The 27521-nt window shown below is 27.8% G+C and overlaps 1 protein-coding gene and 1 long non-coding RNA gene across 2 annotated transcripts; one reads left to right on the top strand and one right to left on the bottom strand.

Annotated features, from left to right (window-relative positions):
• Positions 1–200: 200 nt before the first annotated feature.
• LOC119661902 (cytochrome b5) lies at positions 201–817 on the bottom strand. The gene has a single exon (XM_038071412.1). The coding sequence runs from the start codon at positions 728–730 to the stop codon at positions 260–262; it is 471 nt and encodes a 156-aa protein (XP_037927340.1). The 5' UTR covers positions 731–817; the 3' UTR covers positions 201–259.
• Positions 818–20314: 19497 nt separating this feature from the next.
• LOC119661934 lies at positions 20315–23030 on the top strand. The gene is made up of 3 exons (XR_005250640.1): positions 20315–20545; positions 20611–20815; positions 22660–23030. It is a non-coding gene; the product is annotated as an uncharacterized LOC119661934 (long non-coding RNA).
• The last annotated feature ends 4491 nt before the right edge of the window (positions 23031–27521 follow it).

Below are 27521 nucleotides of genomic sequence, written 5' to 3'. Positions count from 1 at the left end.
GTAAAAAAAGATACTTATATATATAATGCAATAAGAAAATTATATATATAAAATATATGCAACATCAACTCACAGCACTTAATTTTATATTTTACAAAATACATTCTATAGTAGTATAAATAAAAAATAAAAACGAAATAAATTAAAAATATATATATTAGTTTTATACAAATTTAGTAGGAATGTGTCTTACGGTGCAGGATTATTATGTATAAATAATATAATTACTCAAAAATAAATATAAATAATTTTCTAAATTTCACTCTGGTATATCCATGGAGAGTACCTTACCATTTTGTGTACGAAAAATGCGTTCATGCGGCGGTAGTTCACCGATCAAATAATCACGCATTTGATCGATTGCATCTCGTGAATGACCGGTACCATGAAAGGCTAACGTAGCATCGCGCCCTGCATGATCCATAATAACATCTTCACCACCAGGATGCATATATAGAAATTTCGTTACATCATAAACACGATCATAGATGATAATCCAACAATCGTCGTAATCATCATGCATCGCCACTTCCTGTAACGAGATTTCCGGAAGACCAGAAACAACGGTACGCATCGTTTCAATAGTCTGCGAGGTGAAAGTTTTTTCGCTGGTTATTGTGAGCTCTGGTAATACATTTGGTGTTTTGAGTGGGTAAGTTGTGTCCTGGTTAACACTGGGTCCAGATGTAATTCGTAGGACTTTCAGTAAAGTTGTGAATGACGAAGTCATTTCGATTTATCACGCAAATATTTTTCAATAAATCGAAGGAAAAATTTTGTTTTTGTTTGCGTTTTCAATGTTTACAGTTTTTTTTAATTGATTTGTTTATGTTTTTATTTAAAATTGTAAAGTTTTTGTTGCTTTTTAATTTATAAAATCATAGAAAAATTTCACTTTCTTTGGCGAGAAACGTTCAGGGTCTGTTAAACTATGTCACATGCACTTATTAGAGCGTATCAGGTTTATAACGGCTACTGTGCTCCGCTGCTGTGGATTTAATATTTTTTATTCTGATAACAAATGGAATAGAATTTAAAGTTGATTTTTATTAATTTTATTTTATTTTATTTTTTTTTTATTCGTAAATCTTTATTAACACACGACTTCAAACACAAGAGTTGATTTGATTAGCTTTGTTTTGATTCTTTTTAATGAATGACATTCAACAAATCGATCTTAATCTATTTATAAAGCTCTGTTAGTCTCTATTTGGCTTTGCCTTATGAGTTTCTACAGCATATCGCGCTGAGCGCTCTATCTGCGCTTACTCTATGCTCACTCAGCCAGATGGCGCGCGCAAATTATCCATTGAAGCATTCAGCAATGCAGCTGTCCCTCCAAGTTTCAGTTGCCAATGTTTTATTGTATTCACACTTCACTCATAATTTTTATTGCATTGGACAAGTGCCTATAATTAAAATTGATTTATAATCATAATTCTTATATGCATATGCTGAAATGGGCAACTCAAAAGTGGGAACAATGAAGGTGCCATAGAGCTTAAGTGTGTTTTCAATAAATACTGCATTTGAAAGTGTAAACATACACGTAAAGGTGATATTATTACTTATACCATGTTTTCATGTTTTCGCTGCTTACTTAGTAAATTACTTAAGTAACTTTAAGATTTTAAGATTTCCATTGACATAAATTACTTATGCTTTTACTTAAGTGTTTTTATGTGTCAGAAAATTCTTTAAAAGTTTTAAGAGAGCTTCTGTTTGTTTAGAAAAATTTCTTTCAATATATCACACAAAAAATTAAAAATATAATTGATAAGTCAATTATATTTAAATCAATTATATATATATCTATATCATGGATCTATTACATATTCAATTAATAAACACATAGCTTTTATTAAATACTTACTATCTTAGTGCGTTTGTTTACAGCTCAGCTGATGAAAACATTTGACACATGTATAAAATATTGGTAATTTCCCTTGTAGGAAACTTATTTTTAAGGATTGCATTCGAGTTATATATTTTATGGTTTGGGAAATAAAAGTAAATAAAGCAGATTTGTGGTTGAGAGATCGATCTATTGTTTGGATCTGGCTAATACGTGCGAAATATAACCTAATTAAAACTTTTTCTATAGGATACTTACGATGATTTCTTGGATACGATGATTTCTTGACACAAAAGTGGCCATAAGGTGGGTTGTATGTATGTATATGTATATATATATATCTTCCAAATTCATACCTCAAATTTGGTGTCAAAGTTAATTGGTATTCCCTTACAGCTGCAGCTGTAAGATATGACGGTTTATGTCATCTTTTGAGTTTATATAGTTTCAGTAACTCACCTTTTTTTTAACATTACATTTTCGAGGGATCACAAAAATTTATTGATCTTTCACCCAAAGTAAATTACTGAACAATTTCGAAGAATTTGAGCTTAATATAGTATATAATGTAATAGAATAATGAGACTTTTGGTCTCTATGAGAGTTTTGGTCACAATTTTTGTATTTGCTGGAACTAAATCATTTAATGGCTGTCCAACTGCTACTTTTGAATATCGAGGATATCCAGATCATATTCGCCATATTTTGAAGAAGATAAAATAAATTTGGAATAAAATTTAAATTTGTGTTTTATTTACAAAATCCGAGTACTTTTTGAGCAGAAGGTACATCGTACTGGTGATACAGATTATTTTCGACTGGTCTGAGTCTTTCAACCATATTAAAGTGCAATACTCACGGTTACTACTCGTTCGATGAAGACGTGCGATAAGCTTAAATCAATAAAATAATTAAAAAAATTATATGTAAAATATGTTATTGGTGCATGTAGCTCACAGACAGGGCAGAGCTATAGTGTCTAGTTAGACGATCATTAAAAAAAATAATTTATGTAGAGAAATTTGTTGTTACCCTAATAATCGAAATTATAGTTCAAATAATTGTTGTTTTATTAAAATACCCATCAACCCATTGGGTGAGTTTTCAATTTTCATTAAGAACGAATATGTTTAAGAAATAATATGGTATAGCTTTCAGTACTAAAATATACCCATATATTAATACTTATGGTAGATAACGAATAACTATAGAACTATAGAATAACTATAGTATAGAACATTTTTTGTGACCATTGGTGATGTCACGTAATTTGTGAAAAAGGGTTGGCAGCACATGATCAACTTTGCGCTTCGCAGTCGTTTTTCATTTCTTTTCAATATTTTTCGAATTCGAATTTGTTGATAGCATGTAAAGCATCGATTTTATTGTAGTATGCTTAATATAATTTCTTTTAAAAAAAGTTATTTAATGCGTCACTACTGTCAATATACAAGTATCTCAATTCAAGCAGACATACCAGTGCAAAGAGACAGGCAGACGCACACCGAGATTCATTCAAATGTTTCATATATGACCAAAGTACGGATTATGTTCGTCGGGTCTTGTGGTTTCTATGCTGTACTTTAGACACGTTGCGTAGAGATGCTTTAACTCATCTCAAATAACGGAAAACATTTTAGAACAATTACATTTTTTTTCTAAGTTACTAAGTTACTACGTCACTGTTAAAATCGATGTAATCAATCGGTAAATGTAACATAATTTGCTTTTGTGGTAAAATTAATTAATAATAAATATTTCTGGTGTTTTATGTAATTGAGGTTTCCGCATAATTGTGCACAGAATGTGGGAAGTAGAAGCTTTTATCACTCTCTTCCGTAATGAGAAATTATACAGTAATTGAATTATGATGTGTGTTGTTCGAATGTTAATGCCTGATCAAATAATTAAATTACATATAGAAATAATCTATACTTAATTGTTCATTTTATATCTAATCTTTAAACTTGGTAACACAATTAATGGGATGTGCCCAACCACTTCAACTGTGAGAACCCCCAAATGCTCCGGCCGACGGCTGAAATGCCATCGCTGTAAGCTTTATATAAATAATATATTTGTTATAAGTTTCCATGTAATACAATTTAATTAATTTAAAATTAAGTATAATAAAGCTAAAATACTACTACTAAAACTATTATAGAAATAATCTTTTTTGAAAATAACCGTTAAACGAATCGTTAAACATGTCTTATAGGATAATACCACATTTTTTAATATATGTCATATATGTCATAATATATCATATATAAGTCGCATTTCAGTATTAACATTTTTTTTATAAATAAGAACTCTACTAACCTAAAATAATTTTCTGCCTACTGTAAATTATACCCTCCTTATTTTAAATATTCCTCTCCTTACTGAAATCAAAAATTTTCATTATCTAAAAACATGCCGCGTAATTGCTTTAGATCTTCGAACGGGTGCCATTCAGGATGTGGATAAAAACCTTTTCGAAAGTCTACATAATTTCGCTATTGTAAAACTATCTATTTTCTATTTTCTTGTTCTGGTTTTTTTGGATATAGGTATACGGTATACCTAACTAATATCTTTCCAAAGACAACAAAACAAACAAATGTACAATCAAAATGAAAATAGTTGTTATTTGTGAGGTGTTCAATTCTCATTCTACAAGTTATATTGAAGATACTGGATATAGTTTGATGAATTTGAACCATAGTTTTAATGGAAGCTGCAGCGATCAAGGATTTTCGTTGCTTAATATAATTTGCATATCATTTAAGAGTACACTCTCACTAACTATTTAAATTGCGTATAGCACTCATCAACCCTGTCTTGCGATGAACAGTCCTCAACATCAGGAGGATGTTGAAGTCATATTTACTTTTGAAATTTTCTAATATATAGTATTCATTGTTGTATGTATCGTTTCGGTCCCCCTATTAAAGCATGGACCACATTTCGAACAGTGTTAAGAGAATAGACAAGGATTTTTCGCATTCCAAGAAGCTTGGAAGCTTTCGGGCTTCACTTTTGTGGCTGTCAAACAATATTGCTATTCGAATTTCTTAGAGTGTGCTCTATTGTGCTGTCCATTTATATTTCTTCTGTCGCTCCAATGCGTCTAGTTGGAAGTAACATAATAATATTGGAAAATCTCTAGGGTCATAAGATAGACAAAATTTTTTTTTTATGAATATTAATAATTATCTATGCTACTAGAAAATAATTAAAAATCAAGTTGGTATTAATCTGTGAAAAGTATGCGGAATATATAATTTAAAAAATGATCGTGGAAGACATCACCATGATTTTTTTTGTAGGTCGCAAATAGTAAGCTGTCTATTAACCTGTTTAATAACCAAATACCTATAGGTGTAAAAGTGTGCAGACAGACTTATATTGCATTAAATAGCTAGCTAAATTGATTTGGGTTTTTGTGAATTTTAAGTTTGTAAAAAGTTTTCTTCTATTATGTTTTTCCAGAAAAGAAGCTTTAGGTAATCTCTTTGAATAAGTTTAACTCATATATGTGATTTATTAAATTTGCAAATATATAGATTAAGTTAGGTTAGGTTGAAGTAATTCCTCTGTACATCGAAACCCACTTCAGTACAAATAATGCTAACGAATAAAGGTAATATGTATATCATGGTTGATAATAAAATTTTTAGATTAATCCGTAACAACAATAACAATCAACGATTTGTTTATTTTTAAATAAAAAATAAATAAACAATATTTACGAACTAAAATATTCAACATTTGTCTCCAGCTAAGGTCTACTGCCAATATTTATTTATTAATTTTGTTCCAGATTAAATATAATATATAACATATTACTAAGACTAAATGCGCTATTAAGTGTCTGACGCAAGTTTTGCCATCCAAACATCATTATTGTTTTGGTTCAGATATTATAGTTGGGTTTTAAAAAAATTCGGTTATTTACTTTGGAAAATTTAAAAATTAGTTTAAAATGGTAGACGCTTTTATCTGTGCAAATACGCAGTAAAAAATTATTTTATTTTGCCTTCTATGGTATGATTTGTTTCATAATGAAAGACGAGACGTATATTCTCATTGATTTTCTTATATATATTCTTATATATAAATATTAGTTGTTTTTTTTTTGAAAATGAAATCAGAAAAGCAATACAATAATTAATGCAAATTTTTGTTTATAAAGGGCATTCGTTAGATTTGTTGTTCAAATGATGTAAACCAAAAAAAAAGCTTCAGGGAATGTCTTTACCACCCTTTATACAATATGATTAGAATTTATAAAATTAGTAGTTGATATGTTAATTCCAAAGAAATTTATATAATTGCAGATAATAGAAATGTTTACAAAAGCTGTCGATGTAGAAGAGTAGTCCAAACAAATTTAGTGTCAATGGATATTCAAGCCTGTTACCCCCTTTCAAACCTATATGACCCAAATAACTTGATGATTATTTCTTCACAAAATATAAGGAATATCATACAACTGAAAAAAATAAGAGTACAAACATCTTTTTCCTCTCTAAAAACTAGATTTATGAATTTGTCAGAAATCTTTGAAAATAAACTTATGGCCCAGAACAACCTGGTAGCCCAAGTAATAAAATTAATTGATGAGATTATCCTTAAAAACAACTTATTCAATATTCTATACCACTGTAATGCAACCATCTGAAAAATATATGAAACGCCTATTTTTATGGAATAACCAAAAACCTCTATTTACATCTATTTCTCAAACCTTTTCATATAGTCCCGGTCATAGGAATATTTTCGGCAATTGCGAAGCAGACAAGCTAATCAGACGGGTTGCTTCAGGAAATCACTCGGAACAACTAAACAATCTCTCTTATTGCGATGCCCCGTACAGATATTAGTTATCTAGTAGCTTTACTTACAGGTCATTGTATTTTAGGTAATCACGCTAGGAGACTGAATCTTTCTTTCAACCATACGTGCCGCTGTTGTGGAGAGGACGATGAAAGTGTCTCCTATTTGCATTGCTTCTGTCCAACAAATGCGCGCCGCCGCTTTAGCACTTGAGGTCTTAAGTGCACTTAAGACTTATCACTTAAGATTTTAAGAATATGGACGATTTCTATGAAATTTAAATAATATCACAAATTTTGTAAATCTTAAATCTATAAAGATAATGGCGGTAATGTAGATCCTTTACTAATGCACTATAACAATTTTATAAAATTAGTATGAATAAAAACTAAGTTGATGCTAGGTGCTCAAGAAAATCGTGAGAGTCAATAAATTTACTTAAGGATCTTCATATAGAAAGCGTATTAAGATTGTCACATATCGACTTTCACCCGAGCACTAAAACTGTCTTGTTGAAGACAACCTCCACAACTACTGGCAAATAAATGGATATCAATGGGTTCGTCTAATGGGAGCGTCTAATTCTTCATTGTAGGAATATATAGATTTTGTTTTAAAGAAACTTCAGTATAGGTTATTTATCTTAAGTAACTAAATGTATGAAGGGTGTGCATATGTCACTCTCAATCCATTTTTTTTTGGAACTAATTTTATTTTCTAGTGCTTACTTCCCTTCAGCACACTTTAATATTTTTGTTAAGTCATGAAGTTTTTTGTTTTGTTTATTAATTACGTTTTAAAAAAAAAATTTGCTGAATGTTTCCAAAAACCGATGAGTTTCAAGTTCATGGAATTTATAAAATTTTTTAGTTCTATTTTTTTGGAATACCTTGGACTTGCTCTACTAATTGAAGTCAAGCATCTTTCATTGAATTTTAAAAAATATTTTTTTTTTGGGTTAAAACGTGAAATGCAATTGACGCAACAACAAAAATTATCTATAGAAAAATGTCAGAGGTCAAATCGCCTGACAAAAATGAAAGTATTTGAGAAAACTTATTAAAAATATAAAATTGTTTAAATTTTTTTTGGAAAATATAAGAAATAGTGACAAATTCGTTCATACATTACGTGATATAAAGTAAAGAGTCAAGGAGGTTATCTTTTGCAAGACTAAATACGCTATTATCATACAGAAAAGCACTGCCGCTCACAATTATTCAATTTAATGCCAAAAAATTCATTACAGTATTAAAATTAGATGAGAAGAAGCATTAGTTAGACTACAATTGAATAGCTTCAATTGAAGAAATTTATTCAGAAAATGGATCCGCCTTAAAGAGAATAGCAAGTAGTGATAAATTTTTATGAATGCTTTCACTACTTTCACTACACCCAATTATTACACTTTTAGTATTTATTTTCATCTAAATAATATTTATTCAGTTCAGAAACTGTATATATTTGAAGAGTTGAAAACTGTTGGACACACTTCTGAATTTGATTAATTTTGGGTGAGATTGGGTTTTTAGAAAGGTTTTTAGATAGCAGTAAAAATAAAAAAAAAACAATTTTCTATTTTAATCAATTTAATTTCCTGACTGTTGCGAAATACTCAACTTTAGTAGTTTTGGGAATATTTCTTGGTTTTATACGTATATATATATATTATATAAATTATATTATATTATATTAATTATATTAACACCACTAGCTATAATGAATTTACAATACAATTTTATGTATTTTGTTTACCACATCTAAACATGTACTATATAGTATACGAGTCAATCCAGTGTCGCAAAAATACATTTTGTAATACTGTTTAGAATGAATTATCTATTAACATGGTACCCATAGGCCTAGAAACAATTTTCAACTGTACCATTGCAAAATTTCTTCGTTAGACCTAGTAATATAGCTTGAGAGGGAAGTGCAGAACTATTTTCGTGATTACCTGCCGTGAAGACTTAACACCACTGTGCTCTTAAGACACGTAGCGGTATATTGCGCCTATAAACACCCTATTCGAAATTGGGAAGTATGATGGGGAAATAGAGATAGATTTCTCCATTGACAATTTAATCCACAAATAATACACTTTTAAAATTCAATTAAAAAAATCAAAATCCTGGCTACGTTACTGTTTAAATTAGTGCCTTTATTGGCTTTGTTCATAAATAAAGGTCTTACATTGTGGAAACTTCCAAAATAATGAAAGTTTTGTGGAAGTATCAGACAATAATGCCATATTCTTTCTACAATAATCATGTTCTCATGACTGTCGGTAACATTGATCTTTTTTTTCTGTTTTTCGGTGGCCTATGCAAGAACAAAAGTAAAATCTTCCATTCTCTCCTTTTGTCGCTCTTCATTACGTTAATTAAGAGTAAGGAAAGGAAAAATTTTTTGTTTTTAAATAATTTTACATAATTTTATTTTCGGGTATATATATTATATATATATAATACATATATAACACATATAATACATATATATAATTAAACCACGTGTCAAAATGAATTAAAGGTAGTGAGTGTGAATGAGTGAGAAGAAATGTAAAATTATTTAAAAACAAAAAAAAGTTTTTTTAACTCTTAAATTTCTTAATGAAGATCGGTACATCAGACAATAATGAAGATCGGTATAAAGTACATACGTATATACTATATAAATATTGATTAGACTTAAAAGTTTTAATCTTCTGTTAATATTCATATATATATTATCATATATATATATATATATTCATATATATATTATCATATATATATATATATTCATATATATATAATTATATAAATTACAGGTTCAGGTGTTAAGTACTGACTTATGTACGTATGTATGTACTTCCATTATATTATAAATATGTACTATAATACAAACAATAAATAAACCCTTTCGTATACAATATTAGAGTCAACACCGTGTATGCATACATTTGTATATATATATGTATATGTCTACAAATTTATTGATTTCAATTTAGAAAATTGTGCAATTATTCATATAAAAGCGCTTATACGATTTACAATATTACATTTTTTTTTCTGATACAATTATCATTTTATAGTTCGTTAAACCTCAATAAATATAAAAATAAAAATAAATTTATTTTTTTTTTATTATATTTTTTACAAGATTTTCGCCATTTTATTATGGTTTATCAGCAATTCAAAGCACGCGTCTTGGGTAAATGATTAAAAATAATTAATTCATCAAACAATTTTAATTAATTTCAAAAATAAGCATGAAATGATATATAATAAGAAGCCTTATATTATAGAAATATCTTTAATAGCAAAAAGAAAATATATATGTTAAAGAATTATAATAGTATTTCTTGCCACTACTTTTTCTTTGATGAGATGCACTTATAAATGGACTTACCCCTTTAAATCGTAAATAGATATTAAAGCTATTATGATTTGATATGACCAGGAAGAAGACTAAAGTCGGCATTGTTTTGCTTAAACGATATTTTTTCCTGGAAAAATGATTTGCTTTAATTTTTTCATTTTATCAGAAAATGTTAGGACTTTTTAGTCTTCTTTAGAGATTCAATATTTTGTTATGGAATTGTTAAAAAAAGTAACATAAAGGTGACTTAGATCGCATATTTTTATTCTTATTCGTTTCTAATCACACTTATTTAAATTAATCGAAATAAAGCAATCGGATGTCAAAATTTCAATATTTATCGAACCTTCTTCTGTGTTCTGTAGTAACACATACCCTTCTATACTTTTTCTATACTCTTTATATATGGCATATTTTTTTATTCTTATTCGTTTCTAATCATACTTATTTAAATTAATCGAAATAAAGTAATCGGATGTCAAAATTTCAATATTTATCGAACTTTCTTCTCTGTTCTGTAGTAACACATACCCTTCTATACGTTTTCTATACTCTTTATATAAGGCATATTTTTTTATTCTTATTCGTTTCTGATCATACTTATTTAAATAAATCGAAATAAAGTAATCGGATGTCAAAATTTTAATATTTATCGAACTTTCTTCTGTGTACTATAGTAACACATACCTTTCTATACTTTTTTAGATTCTTTATATATGGCATATTTTTTATTCTTATTCGTTTCTAATCATACTTATTTAAATTAATCGAAATAAAGCAATCGGATGTCAAAATTTCAATATTTATCGAACCTTCTTCTCTGTTCTGTAGTAACACATACTCTTCTATACTTTTTTAGATTCTTTATATATGGCATGTTATTTATTCTTATTCGTTTCTGATCATACTTATTTAAATTAATCGAAATAAAGTAATCGGATATCAAAATTTCAGTATTTATCGGACTTTCTTCTCTGTTCTGTAGTAACACATACCCTTCTATACTTTTTTTGGAGTCTTTATATGGCTCTTTATATATTTAAAATTTTAAAAAATTAATTTAAAATTAATTTGAAAGAAAAATTATTAAATAAATTTCGGTTTTTATTCAAAGTCATTCTTTTATATTTAAGGCTTTCATAAATAGTTAAATTGACGATTGGCTTATTTAGTTAGAAGAATAAATACAATATTAACAGCGAGAAATTCCAGTTGCTTTGATTTTTTTATATAAGAAACTTGTTTCTGATTGTGTTTTGAAATTTAATAGGTCTATGAATATCTGGAAAAGTGTGCTGCGGTTTCCGTAACTGCTTTGTCTACAAAGCTTCGACTAAGCAATGTGAAATATGAGCCCAGTTGATGTGGTGATGTGATGTGGCACTACGAATTGCATCTCAAACGGAGCCTATCGATCAAAACAGTATGTCAACCGTAATGTAATTGAAAGTGATTTTTTATTGCTTTAGCATTTTAAGTTTATGATATAATATTATAAAAATATTATACACAATTATTACTTAATACAATTAAAGTAACACATAATTGCTGAAATATTTTTTCACGATAAAATAAAAAATGATTTTAAATTCATTGAAAAAAATTAGCATTAACATTAATAAACTAATCAAAGAAAGCATCTGATAAGAATATTAATATGTATTAATTAATTAAAATAGAAATCAAACTCAGATTCTCTCCATATTAATTTAGGAATCAGTTTTCATTAAGTTAAGTCATTGAATTATTTATTCTTGTTAAGTCCTAGGTTCAGTTAGGTGTTAGGGTAAGCCTGTATGTCAGATTCTATACAGACCATGTATTAAAATCATCAATTAATTATTCTTTAATTACAAATTATTTATTCTGAACTTTAAATTATATATTTTTAATCACTTTGCAGTTTAAACATTCTATACAATCTTAAGAACATCCGCTCATCTATCCGCAACTTGCATACCTAAATAATAATAAGTGCAAATATCTCTTATCAAAATATTTTGCGTACAGCGATGACGCGTAAATTAAATTTAATTATATTTTTAAAAACTAATTTAATTTCAAACGCTGGTATTTTTGTCACACAATTCTTAAGTACATAAAAAACGACAAAGTATTGACAAATCTAGAGATAAGCCATATAAACTAATTTCAGATTTTGGAATGCGAAGCTCAATACTTCTAATTATAGACAATTAATTTTTATGAGAATATTAATTATTGAATAAAAAAAGTCGTTGCACGTAATACATAGTCTAGTCAAAATCCGATTGAAACTTATAGTTTAAGTTTATAGTTTATAGTCTACGAATCAATGATGGTAGGTACATGGTGTACACTTTATCTACTCAATCTTGAAAAATTGGGAGAATGCGAACTCGAAAACTTCGTGATGATTTCACATTTTATACTTATTTAATATCACTTTGTGTATGTACATTGATCGGAATAACAACATGGAATAAAATGGGTATACATATGTTGCACCGAAAGGCACGGTCTGAATGGTTCTTATATTTTAATATAATATTGATATATATCTTGATTTCCAATTAACGTCATACAGTTTACGCTACAGTTTATGTTTAAGAAGAAGTTAAAAAGTATTTGAAAAATTTAATATACATATTCCATGAAGGAGTACATACAGGCATATGAGTTATATCTGTAAGACATATCTGATATTAGTTTAGTTTTACACCTTTATCGTTAATGTTACATTCTGAGAAGTATTTTGTATTGTTCATATGTGGAGTAGACAAAAAGTCCATTTTCAAATTTTATCAGAAATAATTTTTAACCTTAATAAATTAATTATTAACTATAGTTTACCACACATATTTTACATTAGATGGAGAAGTAACAATTGGTAAGTGTTTTTGTTTGGTTCATGTGGATACTGATGTCATTAAAAAAATGATTGTATCTCATTGCTAATTAAAAAAAATCGTAATTAATGAACTTTAAATATATAAGTAGGTAACATATAAGTATGTAAGAAGGTTTTAGTTTTAACTAAAAGTTTTTGTACACAGCTCTTGTAATTCTCTATTTAAGACGCCTCAGATAAAAATTTTAGATTTATACTATCGCTATATTAAACAAAATCAACAAATAAATCTGATAAAACTGATCGGTTATATGTTATATTTGAAAGTTATATTTCATTTGATTTCATTTTTTGTTAAATCTGTGGATTGACCGGTTAGTTTTAGATTAAAAATAGTGGAACATATATTAGTAATAATTTAAGAAACAGGTAGAATTCCTTTGGGTATGATATAATTTTAAATACATGTTCTAACATGTGGTCTACTAGTTGTACTAGTTGTACTAGTTCACATAATCTACTAGCAACACATAAAATAAACTGTTTTCTTTGCTTATTGGGTCGTTTTTCTTAAAAATGTTATTAAAAGCATTGTTATAAGCTTATATAATAGTCGTCAGGAATGCCTCATTTCGATATAGTGTTATCGAAAATAAGAAGTATCCGTTATTTTTTCGTCCGTGTTACGATCTATTTATAGAGTGCTGTTCTGAGGAATTGACCTATAAAATCTTTCTCAAATGGAATTGCGAAGAGAATTACGTGCAAATATTTGGCAGCTTATAATAATAAATAAAATAAATAAAAGGATAGTAATTAAATTAAACATATTGATTTAACAGAGTAGCGAAGAAGTTAATAAAGTTGGGAATTGGATTTCAACGAATAATTTTGATATAATCTGACAAAAAAAAAAAATTACACATTAAACTATAAAAAGTCAATATATTTAAATCGATAACTATTAAAACTGTCAGTACATAACATATCCATATACGTACCTTTGCCATAAAACTAGCTAGAGGCGACATTATAATATATTCCTTCAAGCACACATTGAGGAAACATATGCCCCATATATCTAAATTCGCTATGCCCATGGCTTAACTGCTTTCAAAGTAAGGTGCTATCCATTGCGTGAGCTATGTGCTATATCTTAATAATTCTAAAGATATTTCAAATATTTTTTTTAAAATATCTACACAATTTTTACATATAGTATAAGTTAATACTTCTGAAAAAGAGAGTTGATAATTTTTATAGCAAAAAAAGCTTTATAGCAAAAAGTATTGTCAATAAAAAAATTTGATTTTACAATGGGTCAATTCATTGATTAAACTGTTCAAATATTTAATTATATGTTTGAATAGCTCTGTTATTCATACTTTCAAGTACATTATTTCCAAAAAAATTTTTATAAATAAAATATTAGAAATTTTATAAGAAAATTTGATAACCTGAAATCTGTTTTAATAGAGTGAGAGAATATTAAAATTTAATTGAAGCAAAAAAATTTTAATTTAATGACATAAAAAAAAATTCAACGAAATATTGGTAACAAAATTTATTTTTGAATACTGGTGGGTAATACTTGAACGAATTTGTACTGTAATAATATAATTAAAATTATTATAATAGACATGAACTATATTAGCCGTAATTTTTTCTTTCAGAGTTGTAATCAAGTAAATCTGATGCAATTAAACATGATCACGAAGTATTTCGCTAGTTTAACTCTGGCTATAGTTTCGTTAATAACTGTTTTAGACATTATTTTAATTAATTAATTCTGGATTAATTCATTCAAAAGAAGACTTTTCCTTATCTACGGTTGGTGAGTCTGTGATTCGTTTATAAAATTCAATCAAATTAATTAGGCATTCTCTGCACCCTTGACTTTGTTCGTGGCTTTGCAACATGCGACTCAAATCTTTCCAGCCATAGCATCCTTCTTTTATAATCTGTGTCTGTATGTCCGGAAAAAGTCTACATGGCGTTTTCTACACTATCTGTGTAAGCCAACCATGTGCGAAAGTTGAATTGAATCCGGAAGTCTCCGAGTATTCAGAGTTCGTTATTAGAACTACTCCACTCTATGAAGAAACTTGTAGCTATTTATGAAACAATTGTGGACTGGCTATGATTTAGCTGTGATGACTACAAAACAAATGTTTATAGATATTCCAAAACTAAAAATCTATTTAAGGGCAGTGAAGGACACATTACCTACGGATCGCTCCCTATCATACGGTTTGTAATGTTTTATTTAATTAATTATAATTATTTACGAATAATTAAATATAAGAATTATTTCCAAGACCACTGATGAAGGGTATTTGGCAATACTTGAAACAGCTGTATGGTCAGCCAAAAATTCAATTAATTAAAATAATTTAAAAAATTTGTTTTTGTTGTTGTTTCACTTCTGTTCGAAAACCTCTTTATTTAATTACTTAATAAATATATAATGATACATGATTGATAAAGTAATATTTTTCTTGTGCAAAAAAAAACAAAAAATGAATTAATTTTGAAAATTTATCATATCATAAATAAACTTATTAGGGTGTTAGAAATATTTCCATTAATATGTATTATATATATTATATATAATACTATATAATACTATATTAATGAAAAAAATAATAATTTTTAATATTAAATAATAACTTATTTTAATTAATTCTTACAAACTAATCAACTCAATTATATTATTGAATCTCAACTGCTATTTGGTTCTAGGTTAAGTAAAAGTAAGTCATTGGTCAGTATTAAGATGACAGAGCGAATCCATATGCCAGATTCTATGTAGACCAGCTATTATAATCATCAATAAATTCTTATTAAAGTATAGTTTTTTTATTTTTAATAAATTCTTAGTTTTAACTTAGTTTTAACTTTTAACTTTTTAGGACATCCGCTGAACTATTCACAACCTGCATGCCTAAGTATTAACAAGTGCAAATATTTGTTATCAAAATATTTTGCGTACAGCGATGAATATATTTAAATTTAATTATATTTTTAAATATTATATTAAAATCAAATGTTCGCATTTTTCTCACTTAATTCTTAAGCACATAAAAAATGTCGAAATATTGACAAATCTAGAGATAAGCCATATAATTGGATTTTATAATACGGAATGCGAAACTCAGAAGTTTTAATTATAAATATCAAATTTTTATAAGAATATTATATATTTTAAATTTAAGCTAATTCGATTATATTACTTTCACTTAATACATAGTCTAGCCAAAATCCGCTGAAACTATGAATAATTCTTGTGTTTTAAATTCAATATTTTTGGCACCAAAACGATCGTTGTTTTCTAACAGATGCATGCCGAACATATTTCCATTTTGGCTAAGACTGACATCTTGTTATAGTCGTTATGAGTTTAAAGATGATAGCGAGCACCGCTGCTTCAAACCACTTATAATAGACAAAACATGAAGAAAGTTTTTCCAATCTATCATTGTGTGCCTGCAAGACTCTTCAAAGGAAAACCTGGTATTCCCATTTTATAGCAAATTTGGACAAACGAAAATTCTGTATATGCTTTGTGCTATATACTCTGACGATTGATAAGACTGTAGATTATAATATTGCGGAGATAAGTTAATTGCCCCAAACGAACTTAGTTGCAGTCAAAAATATCAGTTGTTGTAACTGGTATATGAAAGGGCATCATCCACCGTAATTGATGATAAATAGAAATCGTTTCAAAACGCTCTTAATATATTGACCGCATGCTAGCCTAAAAATGATATATAAACAACATTTTGAAAAACTCATTATCGGTTTTCAGCGTTATGTAGACTTGGGAAGGAGGCTATTTTAAATAAACAAAAATACAAAATCAAAATAATGAATTGCAATACATCGGCAAAATGAATCGACACCTAAGAGTCTCGTAAAGCAAAATCTGTTGATTACGGTGGTTACAGCACTTTCACAAGCCATTTACAATTGACTAACATGTCTTTAAAATATTAAAATTTACAGTCATTTTAGTCATCCATTAGAATATGTGGCACAAAATACAAATAGAGTTTTCATTTTCCCAAGTTTTCAGTTCGATTTTGATGAGATGGGAATTTCAGCATTCTCTTCGATGAGTCTTGCAGACAAGCAACGAAGAGTCCTTTTTTTTTAATTTCTAATCGTAGTATATGTTTTGAGTGGTTTCAAGCAGTTATGCTATATCATCATGTAAGTCCTTATACCCATATTAAAACTAAAACTTATATGTTTGCTTCATGATGTTATTCTGATCAATGTACATAATTTTTATGGAACCAGTTTCATGGAATCTTAGTCGGATTATATATTACATGAGAGTAATACAAACGATTTATTTCAAATTCAAGGTATATTATGATATCCGGATTAAATATTATGTTTGTAATTAAAACTTCTGAGCTTCACATACTAAAATCTGAAACTCAGTTATAAGATTTATCTCTGGATTTGTCAATAATTTGACATTTTTATGTACCTTCTAATTATGTGATGAAAATGCGAATATTTGAAATTATTTGTTTTGTTTTTGTTCTGCTTAGGATAAGAATTTGGATATATTAGGTTTAATAAGTGATAATATATAGTTTGCGTTCCAAGTATTTATATATTTGTATTAAGTTCTTTCTTCTCGTCACTTATTAATATAAGATATATCTAATTTAAGATATATCTACCTGTAAGTTATAGAATTATTATTATATTATAAATTTCCTGTGCCAGTACTTTTTCACAACAGTGTAATCTTTCATAAATTGAAGTGAGCCATGCTAAGAAGCAAAAGTGATTTAATGCGATTTAATTGCATCGCTAGAGGGTTCAATGCATTCGGATTGATTTATTAAGTTATTTGGTGTGGTCTATGCTCCATATAAACAAGAGATGCTTATATATATAAATATATATAAATATATATATAAATATATATATAAATATATATATAAATATATATATATATATATATATATATATGTACGTATATATACATATATATTAAAAAATATAATATCAACTTGATGTTTATAAATTTAAAATTAAGATTTATTTGTGTATTGCACTAAAAATAATGAATTATAAGAATGATTTAGTTTATATATCTCTTGATAATTCAGAAATATGTTAAGTTAGAAATGGTTATGTTATGTAATATGTTACGAGATGTAAGGAAGGGAGTATTCATTATTTAAGAATCTTTAAAAGTTTTTCAACCGTAACGTTGACTACATCCCTATTACCAATATTATAGCAATTGATATTACTCCAATTTCAATTATATATATTTTAGTAGAACTCTCTGAGAGCATAAATTAAATTAATAAATCATTTGTACTTCGTAAAAAGATGTTTGTCATTATGGCAAATTAAAGTTAATGATGTCGTCATATAACATTCTCTCTTAACAAATCCCTCTTACCAACTATCACTCTCAACAGAATTGTAGTTCCGCAAACAGAAACAGTGAAATAGTGAAAAATATCGAAACAAAAAGGACTCAAATTAAGTTCAAGGGCATAAGCCTTCGTTGGCAAATCTGAATGTATGGGTTACAGCTATATGGCAATGCCTGTTCGTCAAATGTAGAAATCCCACAAAAAGATGAAGCAAATATTCTAAGAATGATCACTGATGCAGCCTGGTATATCAGAAATGAAAACATACATTCCGATTTGGAAGTTTCGGTGTTTAAAGTCGAGTTCGAGAGAATAAGGCAGAAACATGTTTCAAATCTTGAAAATTGTGTGAATCCGCTGATTAGACCTTTTGCTAATATAATAAATTTCTCTGGACTAAAACGGAATGATAAACCTGTCGTCCTGCTTTCCTAAAAATTATTGTGTTTAATTCAAGTAATGGGATTCTATAGACCCGCTCCCTTCTAAGATTAAATGCTCTAAGATTAAATAGTGCTATGTAGGGCAGCCTGTCAAATTTCGCGTATAGTTTCAGGGCTTAAAAGTTGTTGTTAGGCTTTAAATAAAAACAACATATTTTTAAATAAAAAAAAAAAAGTTTGTGTAACTCGAATAGGTAACCTATATTTTTCTCTATGCGGTTTTAGCACTATATCTTAAATTACTGAAGAAGTAGTGTAAATGCTTTTACAAACATATTTTTTGTTCTCTCCATTTTTCCGCAATAGATCTATTGATCTATTAATAAATCTTGTCGAGAAATATCACAGTTTATTATCATCTAGTAGAAATTTGGAAAAGTGATGGGTTTCTTAATTAGAATGGGAACATAATTTATGTTCTGGAACATTCTAAAATTGTCTTTAATCATAAACAGAAAAGTAAGTAATCTATTAAACAACCAATAAAGTTTAATCCATGCATTAAATATTATCACAATTAAATTGTGTTTATTGTTTTCAAAGAAAAGATTATTTTTTTTGTTTATAAGAAAAAATTAAAATTTTTGCTAATTGAATTTTGACGGATATGTGTTTTAAGAACAAATAAACAACAACAAATTTCGCCAAAACTACGTCAATAAATATTTTTTGCAGAATTATTTTAAATATAAAAAAACCTTAATGGAATCTTACGTATTCAAATTTTGCTTGGCCACATATTAAAATTCTTTTTTATTAATGTTCAAATTAATATAAAAATAATCTAAAAATATTAACAGAAAAAAAATTTAGGTCATACTACAATTCTCATTATTAAATGTAATTATGATATATTTATGATTTAAATTTTAATATACAGGGTTAGACGATTGAAGTGTTACCTGATCAAGCGATCATATCTTCTTTGTGTGAAATTACAAAAATTTTATCTAGACTATACTTGATGAATGTAATCTTCCGATATTTGGCTCATTCCTGAAGAATGACTTCTTTCAGCGCATCAATACTGGCATATATTTTAGTGCTCACTTTGCTCTCCAAAATGGCCTAGATGGAATAGTCCATCTGATTTGCATCTGTTGAATTCGAAAGTCATTGTGAGACCGAGACTAGTGACGAGTCTTGTTGGAACGTCCATGGTCTATGACCGAAATGTTTAAGTGCTCACGTCTCTAAAGGCACATTGATTTTGATACCAGGGTCGATGAAAACGATGGGAGAGCATCCAACGTCATACATCGGGGTTTCAAGAGTAATTACAGTTCTTTGTGTTCAATATAGTCGTTCAATACAGTTTAAGAAATTAATTACACAGCTGGGTATTATACAATGACAATGCCAGTGCGCGTGAGCACTTTTGCTCTTTCTTAACTCGAGGTATTTTCAAAACCCCTCTTTACGCCTTGACTGGATTATTGTTTATCACTTCATCAGACTAAGCAATAATTGAACCTCACTTTTTTATTAAATTATTATTTAAAAAATTTGTAATCATAGCAATCAAAAAATAATGATAAAAATTTACACAATGATTAGAAAATATAAATTTTGTTGCACATTTGAAATTTTTCTAAATTGTTTCGGTTTTTTTATTCAATTAAAAACCGACTAAAATATTGGCTTTACCAGAGATCAAGTTTCTTCAAGTTCTTTGCAAAGACGTTCAAATATGTATATTTCTTTATATGAGACTGAAATGCCAGAAAGTTTTGGTACCATTTTATGTTTAATTTTGGTTGTATTATTGATTTCGATCACAGTTTTAAGCATATATCAGTGTTTTAAGTATACTAAAAATAACGTAAGTACCCCAACGCAAACATTGGAATTCGTTCCTAAAGTATAAAATAATGTTTTATTCTGCAGAGGAGGGCGCGTTATTACGATCGTTTGGACTGTCGTTATAGTCAACCAGGAAAGATTTTTGAGAATATACATTCTACTAGTCACCGATCATAAAATTACTAATAACAGTTTAATAAAACACCAAAAACTTTATATCATAATGAACTTGCGGACACTAACCAACTAACGGACATGGACGGTATTAACATGATTCTTTCATACTACGGTAAGTTAGTATGATATTCATTACTTCTTGGTTTATTAAGATAAATATGATAATCTAGGGTATTATCAAGTTTTTGAAAAAATTTTTTTTGATTAATTTGACAATAGTAAAATTTGGCATAATATTGTATATTATATTTTTTATTTATATATACGCAATTATTCTTTTATATTTCGAAAAACCATGCTGGTTTTCCCTAAAGAATTTTTCTGAAGCTGTAGAGATTTGATCAATTGTAAAAATTTTGTTAGGTATAGGCAGTAGGCTAATCCCTCTAAAGTTATTAAAGTTGTTGTAGCTTAAAGCAATATTTCATCGTTGTTGTACCAATTGCTGTGTATCTATTTTTGATAGAATAACTTCAGTCATTTTTTAAAGATATTTTCAAACATTTTTTATTTTTTTTAGTAATTCGATTTTTAAACAAAAACAAAATGTATTGTTCATACGATGCGAAAATGTTGTAATTAAATAAATAAATTAATTGGGCCAAGCATGGGTAGATAATATTGAAGGATCTGTTTGCATGAAGCTATTTGTGGGTTTGAGTCCCTTATACTGCATTCACACGAGAGTTTTGTTTGTAATTTTAGCTGTCAATTCTAGTTGCTTTCAAAGCAAAATGAATATGTTTGACAGCTAAAATTACAAATAAAACTCTAGTGTAAATTCAATAGTTATTTGTTTGTTTTAATTAGAGTTTACGATGTTGGAATTAAAATAAAGTTATAATAATAATTTTTGTTGTAGAAATTCTGAAGGTTTTGTAAATAATAAATAAATAAATAATGTCATAAATAATTTTGAGGAAATGTTGTAATTTGTAGCTTTTAAAATAAAGTTCAGAACTAAGTTATGTTGTATTAAATCGAAATAAATAAAATAATAAAAGTGTTAAAATTCTGAGATTGTAATTATATGATGTCACAATATTTTTGAACAATTTAATATAACAAAGGGGATTTAAAAATAAAACAAAAAAAGAAAATGAAACTGTAGGAAGTGTCTATAATCAGGAACTATTATCATTACTCTCAATGGACTTATTGAATATATTTGTGTTATATATTAGTTCATATTGTCTAACTATACATTTTACAATATTCATAGGTATTTTAACTTTTTCTTTACATATTAATAATATTATTTGACATTATTTTTTATTTTTATGTAATGGTTTCACATTTCTCACTATATTTACTAATTTAGGATTTTTTCCTTTTCCATAGGTTTGCTTCCGTGTTTCCTACTTAATTTCCAAAACATGCCAAATGTTTTGCTTTGGTAATGAAATAAAAGCTTTATTATTTTGATTTACTTTAAGCTTTATTATTTTGAGCTTATAGAGCTTTTTTTTTTTTATTAAACAAAAAAAACTATGAAAGCCCTACGTACCCCTAGGTGGGCATAAAAATCACGTTGGGTTTCATACGTCGCACGAATGTTTGAAGTTTGCGCATAAACGTGTTTAAGGAGGTAGCATGAGGCACTCGTATGTGTTTCAGAATTCGCATGCCAACATCCACTCTCTCTCCCGCCTTAAACAGCAACAACTGTGAAATGTTGACAGCTGTTGCTTTATAAACACATAATGTAAACAGTTGTTGCTATTTAGTGTTTATACCATAGAAAGGTCTGTCCTTTACTTAATAGGTGATCTTTTATCAATAATATAAAACAATTGTTTTTAATTTTATTAAAATATTAAAACATATTCAAAGCTTTATTGAAGGGTTTCAAAAAATAATTCTACTTATACGTTCGAGTTTAAAAAGCACTATCACTTTTCTTCTATATATTTTCTTCTTTTTTTCAAAGCCAATCTTCCTCTTATCATTTCTTAGTTACCACAGTACATAATACCTACAAAAAATATTTCCACAAACTGGTTATCTTTGAGTCGTACTGATTGCTGATACTGGTGTGAAAATGAAGAGATGATGATGCAGGTTATTGTTTAGTGATGCGCTGTATCCAGAAGATAACAGTTAGAGACTTTTTGCTTAGCAATAGAAACAGATTAAATATTTATCTTAAAAGTCTTTAATTTTTTAATTGAATCAGCACTCGAAAAATGTTACAAAGATGTATAGTTGGAATAAATAAAGACATACGAAGAATAGACGTCATTAACTACAACGAAAACAATATTCAAAAGTCTGACTGTTGGTAGGCAGGCTTAACACTACAGCAGTTTTTAATGGATCAATCAACCAATGGGTGCGTTTACGCATTTATTATTTATTTATTATTTATAAATAAAATTAATTGTATAAAAAATTTAGAATTTTTTATTCAATTTTATCAAATGAAAATTTATAAATATAGCCACAAAGAACAGACAGTTTCTCATAGCTTAACATTTCACTCTTAATAATTAAATATTTTTATTTGAATTCTGTTTTTGACAGGATTAATTAATATCTTCAGCGAACATTGTTGAGTTTTTTTTAATACATTGGATTATGCAAACAGCATTTAGCGTTTTTGATGAATTTTTATTTTTCTTTTAACCACCTTTGACATATGCCCACCTTCTCCCATTTATTATATCTTTGTTGTACAGTTCCACGGTTCTATCTTTGAAAAATCGCTGCAGGTGCTTTTCACAGTCAGACGAATATTGAGCGAGCAAGGCAGTGTTGCGGAGATCGGAAAAAGTATGCTTTAACGGTGCAATTTTATAATGGATTTATAAAACATTTATCACCGCATTTTGTTAATTTATTTGGATTCAGGGAAGATATGTGAGGCATAACACTCAATAGTTGACATAGCACACATTAGTTTTGGTTGACAGTAGTTTCGTTTTTTTTTTCTACTATTCAATACAGATTACGTATGCACAGTAGGTATTTAAACCACTCGATGATGTCCACATAATCCTACCCAATACAGCACTACCTCATTTGTCATTCATTGCGACCGTCACCTTTTTTTAACCAAAAATATTTTTTATACATATATCTTCTCATGAATTGTATGATAAAAAAATTCTCATCAATTGTATGATGGGAAGATTTTTATCAATTGTATAATGAGAAAATTCTTATTAATTGTATAATGAGAAGATTCTCATCAATTATATGATGAGAATTATCTGAGCATGATTTATAAATGCAAATCTCATCTTACTTCATTTCATTAAGGAAGAATCCAAACATTGAGCTTCAGCTATGTAACAATTTAAATGCAAACAGCTTGAATTGTATTTAATAGTCCATTTTTCACCGATGTCATGATTGGTAAGACGCGTATATTAATTTTCTTAAATATAGGTTCATAGACTTTTTGAAAGTTAGCTTGATTGGACATAAAGCACTTTGTTTATCCTTTTTGTTCTTTGCTTGCCGCTTGCATTGAAGGAAAGATCCAATCTTCTAGCTTTAGTTTTTAAGCCAGATTGTGGGATGCTTATAAACTTGAGGATATAAACTTTGTGCACAGATATGATAATGGAATTATAGTGGGTTGTAAGAATTTTGTATAAGAAATTAACAAAGAAAAAAGAACCATATCTTCTTTCCATTACATATGCCAACGATGTGCTTTTCAAAGTACTGAACAAATAAAATAAAAGGGTTCTTATTTTTATATATTACCATTGCTATATTCTAACATTCTATATTCTGTATTTTATATTCCATAGAAACGTTCATAAACTTGTTTTTTACTTTTTGTAAGGGACAAATTTACATCAATTTTCTTTAAGTATTCTTTTGTTTTAAAAAAATTTTTTATTGGATATGATTAGTCCAAGCTTAACTGTATTAAGGATCTGTATGTGCTATTAATCTCTCCTAGACTATATAAATCAAAAATTTACACACATACAATAGTAGCAAATTATATAAAATGTATTATAATCAATAAATTGTATACGTTATAATAATATATAAAATATTATATAAATTAAAACATATTAATTAATATCGATATGTGTTTCTAAGAAGTTGATATTTGCTTAATAAATGATTTTTTTTTAAAAGAAAACATTCATATAAATACATAGCAAAATTAAAGAAATTCATAAAAAAAAACATTTGTATAAATAAAATACAAAATTAAGCAAATTAATAATAAAAAAAAACATTTGTTTAATTATTTAACTATCAGTATTAATAATCAAAAAAATGTATTCCTCCATACAATGTACTAAATAAATAAGATAAAAAGATATTATTTGATTGGAAATTGAAGGGTGCAATTCACTGATAAACAAATTAATCTATATAAATATTAAACACTTATACTAATAAATTTCTTTGGGTACTATATGTGATTTGTAGTTATATTTAAGACATTATTTTCAATTATAATGAAACTACTCTTCTAAAGGTCCGATTCTCATTTCGCTGGCTTACCACTACTCATAAATTTCAATGCCAACTAATAAATACAATTCTTGCATCAATTACAGAAAATATTAGCACGATTAGCAGGAAAATAGTATGTTGAGGCTTTTATATAAAAATTTTCAAAATTAAAATCAGATTTTTTTATTATTAAAACTATTCTTGTCAAATCGCCCAACAGTCGGTACTAAGGCCCGAAGAGTTCTTGTGTACCAAATTCACTTTTTTAAGCTTTTTGAACAAAGTTCATAGCTAAATCTATAAATTTAGAGAATAGCTCTTAATCTGTTCTAGTGACAGAAATTCCAAATGAAAGAAGTTCCTTCTGTGCGTTGTTAAAGCTGGACAGTTACAAAAAATATGTATATTTTTTTCCTCATCTTCGAGGTATAATCTGCATTCCGAAATAACAGATAATAGAAGTTTATGTAAGTGATATTTTCGATCATAATGACCCATAGTGAAACCAGTTAGCAATCTTAAATTTCCTATTGAGAATTTAAGAATGATTTGTCTAAGTCCTCGGAAATCTTCCCAGTACACTAGCCCCAGAAGATTTTCACTCTCCCTGATTATTTGTCCTTGATATAACAGTTTAGACGATAAAATGATAAAAGCTTGCTTTAAAAATAGTGATTCTGGTATATTTCGCATGAAATTTTGTTCAGTGAAGCGGTTTATTTTGTACTTGGTGTGTGTATTACTGACAAAATCATCGCACCTGGGGTAGTTAAGTAATAAAAATTCACAAGTAACTACCGAAAAATCAATGCATTCATAAGAAGAACATAGATATGAAAGATATGTGGTTTTAAGACAAGTAACGCAGCATCTAAAATCCATGAGAAACGTTCTATTTTGGCTTTATAGCATTATTATTGGGAATTATTCTCCAACATCATAAAATTTGTCACCATTTGACGCATTGTTATTTTTGTTTTTGTGATATAATGCAAAGAGTCGTATATATATGAATTATTATGAAACTCTCGATACTTATAGATACTAAATACTTCTTATGTTTCATACCCTGATAAGTGGAATACGATTTAAGCCGGAAGATTTTCGCAGTCTGATAATTGATTTCGTCTCAACAAGTTTCTAAGTTCAAGTTTCAGTGGCTTCAAACCTCTCTCTGTAGCATTCGATGCTTCCCACCTACCAAAAAAAAAAATCCCTTGACATTTAGAAAATTAATATAAATATTTACCAAGTTATGGTCGAGTTATTGCCAGCTGTGTGTGTGCTTATATATATAGATATATACACAAGTCATCGAATTTTATCTCAAAACTAAACAGTAATGTAAGTTGTCCCATAAAGAACATTTGAGTAATATAGTATTTTACACCTACTGGTATCTAAAAAAAACATGAAGAAATATAAATCAGAGATGTGTTTTATTAACATTTACCTTGGAATATCTTTTTGGATATGATTACATTCATTAAAACTATTGCCATTGCTTTATTAAAGAAAAAGTACTTAGTTCATGTACAACCAATAAAAACCAAAACCAAAACAAAAAGTTATAGAGAAAATAATTTATTCAATTTTTTTCACTTATAATCTTATCTGTGTAGGATCTTATCTTTTTTCACTTATATTTATTATCGAAATCGTACTGTGTACTATAAGTACAATAGTCCATTGCAAGTACGTAAAAGTGACTGATTTATTCAAATAGCAACTCTAATTGATAACTGAAGTCATTAATTATTTCGACATGAATTAATTAATAAGACATTTAATTATTAAATTAATGCCGAAAAGTATGTGATATAAAAATTATAGTAATGTTGATTAGCCTTTCACTATGGGTTTTTAGGAAGAATTAGATTTTTAAGTTTTTATTTAATGGCATAGTTTATGTTTATTAGAATATTACCAAAAAGTGGTCCAAGGTTAAAAAAAACTATTCTTCACTTAAGATTTTAATTTACTTGAAATAAAACTCCTTTAAGGTCTGAGATATATTAGTCATTAAGTTAAAACGTATTTAATGGAATGTACACTAGTATATGAATCAAGCTATTTAGCCAAAAAATAATATATAACTCATGCTGTTTCAGATTATAAATTGTTCAACTGATCGCATTGTGCAGATGGTACGCCCATATATATTAAAAGTGGATCCGCTTCGTTATGTCCATCCTATATATTTTTTTTTCAACCAAAAACCCTAGGCTTTCTCTACCCTAGGGCTTTGCCAAATGTTTTAACGAACTGTAATGAACTGGAGATTCTCCAAAAACAATTGGAGGTATGGAATAGGAGGAACGCCCCGACTAGAGACGACACAAATTTTTAAAATTTCATTGTGCACTTGTATGTGAGAAAATAACATCTTA

Source organism: Teleopsis dalmanni, chromosome X (genome assembly GCF_002237135.1).
Source record: "Teleopsis dalmanni isolate 2A chromosome X, ASM223713v2, whole genome shotgun sequence".
Classification (NCBI taxonomy): domain Eukaryota; kingdom Metazoa; phylum Arthropoda; class Insecta; order Diptera; family Diopsidae; genus Teleopsis; species Teleopsis dalmanni.
The sequence above is the reverse complement of the archived record's forward strand: the minus strand, read 5'-3'. Positions and strand labels throughout refer to the sequence as shown.

Coding starts and splice junctions, on each gene's coding strand:
- LOC119661902 (XM_038071412.1), bottom strand. CDS start 730: ATGACTTCGTCATTCACAACTTTACTGAAAGTCCTACGAATTACATCT.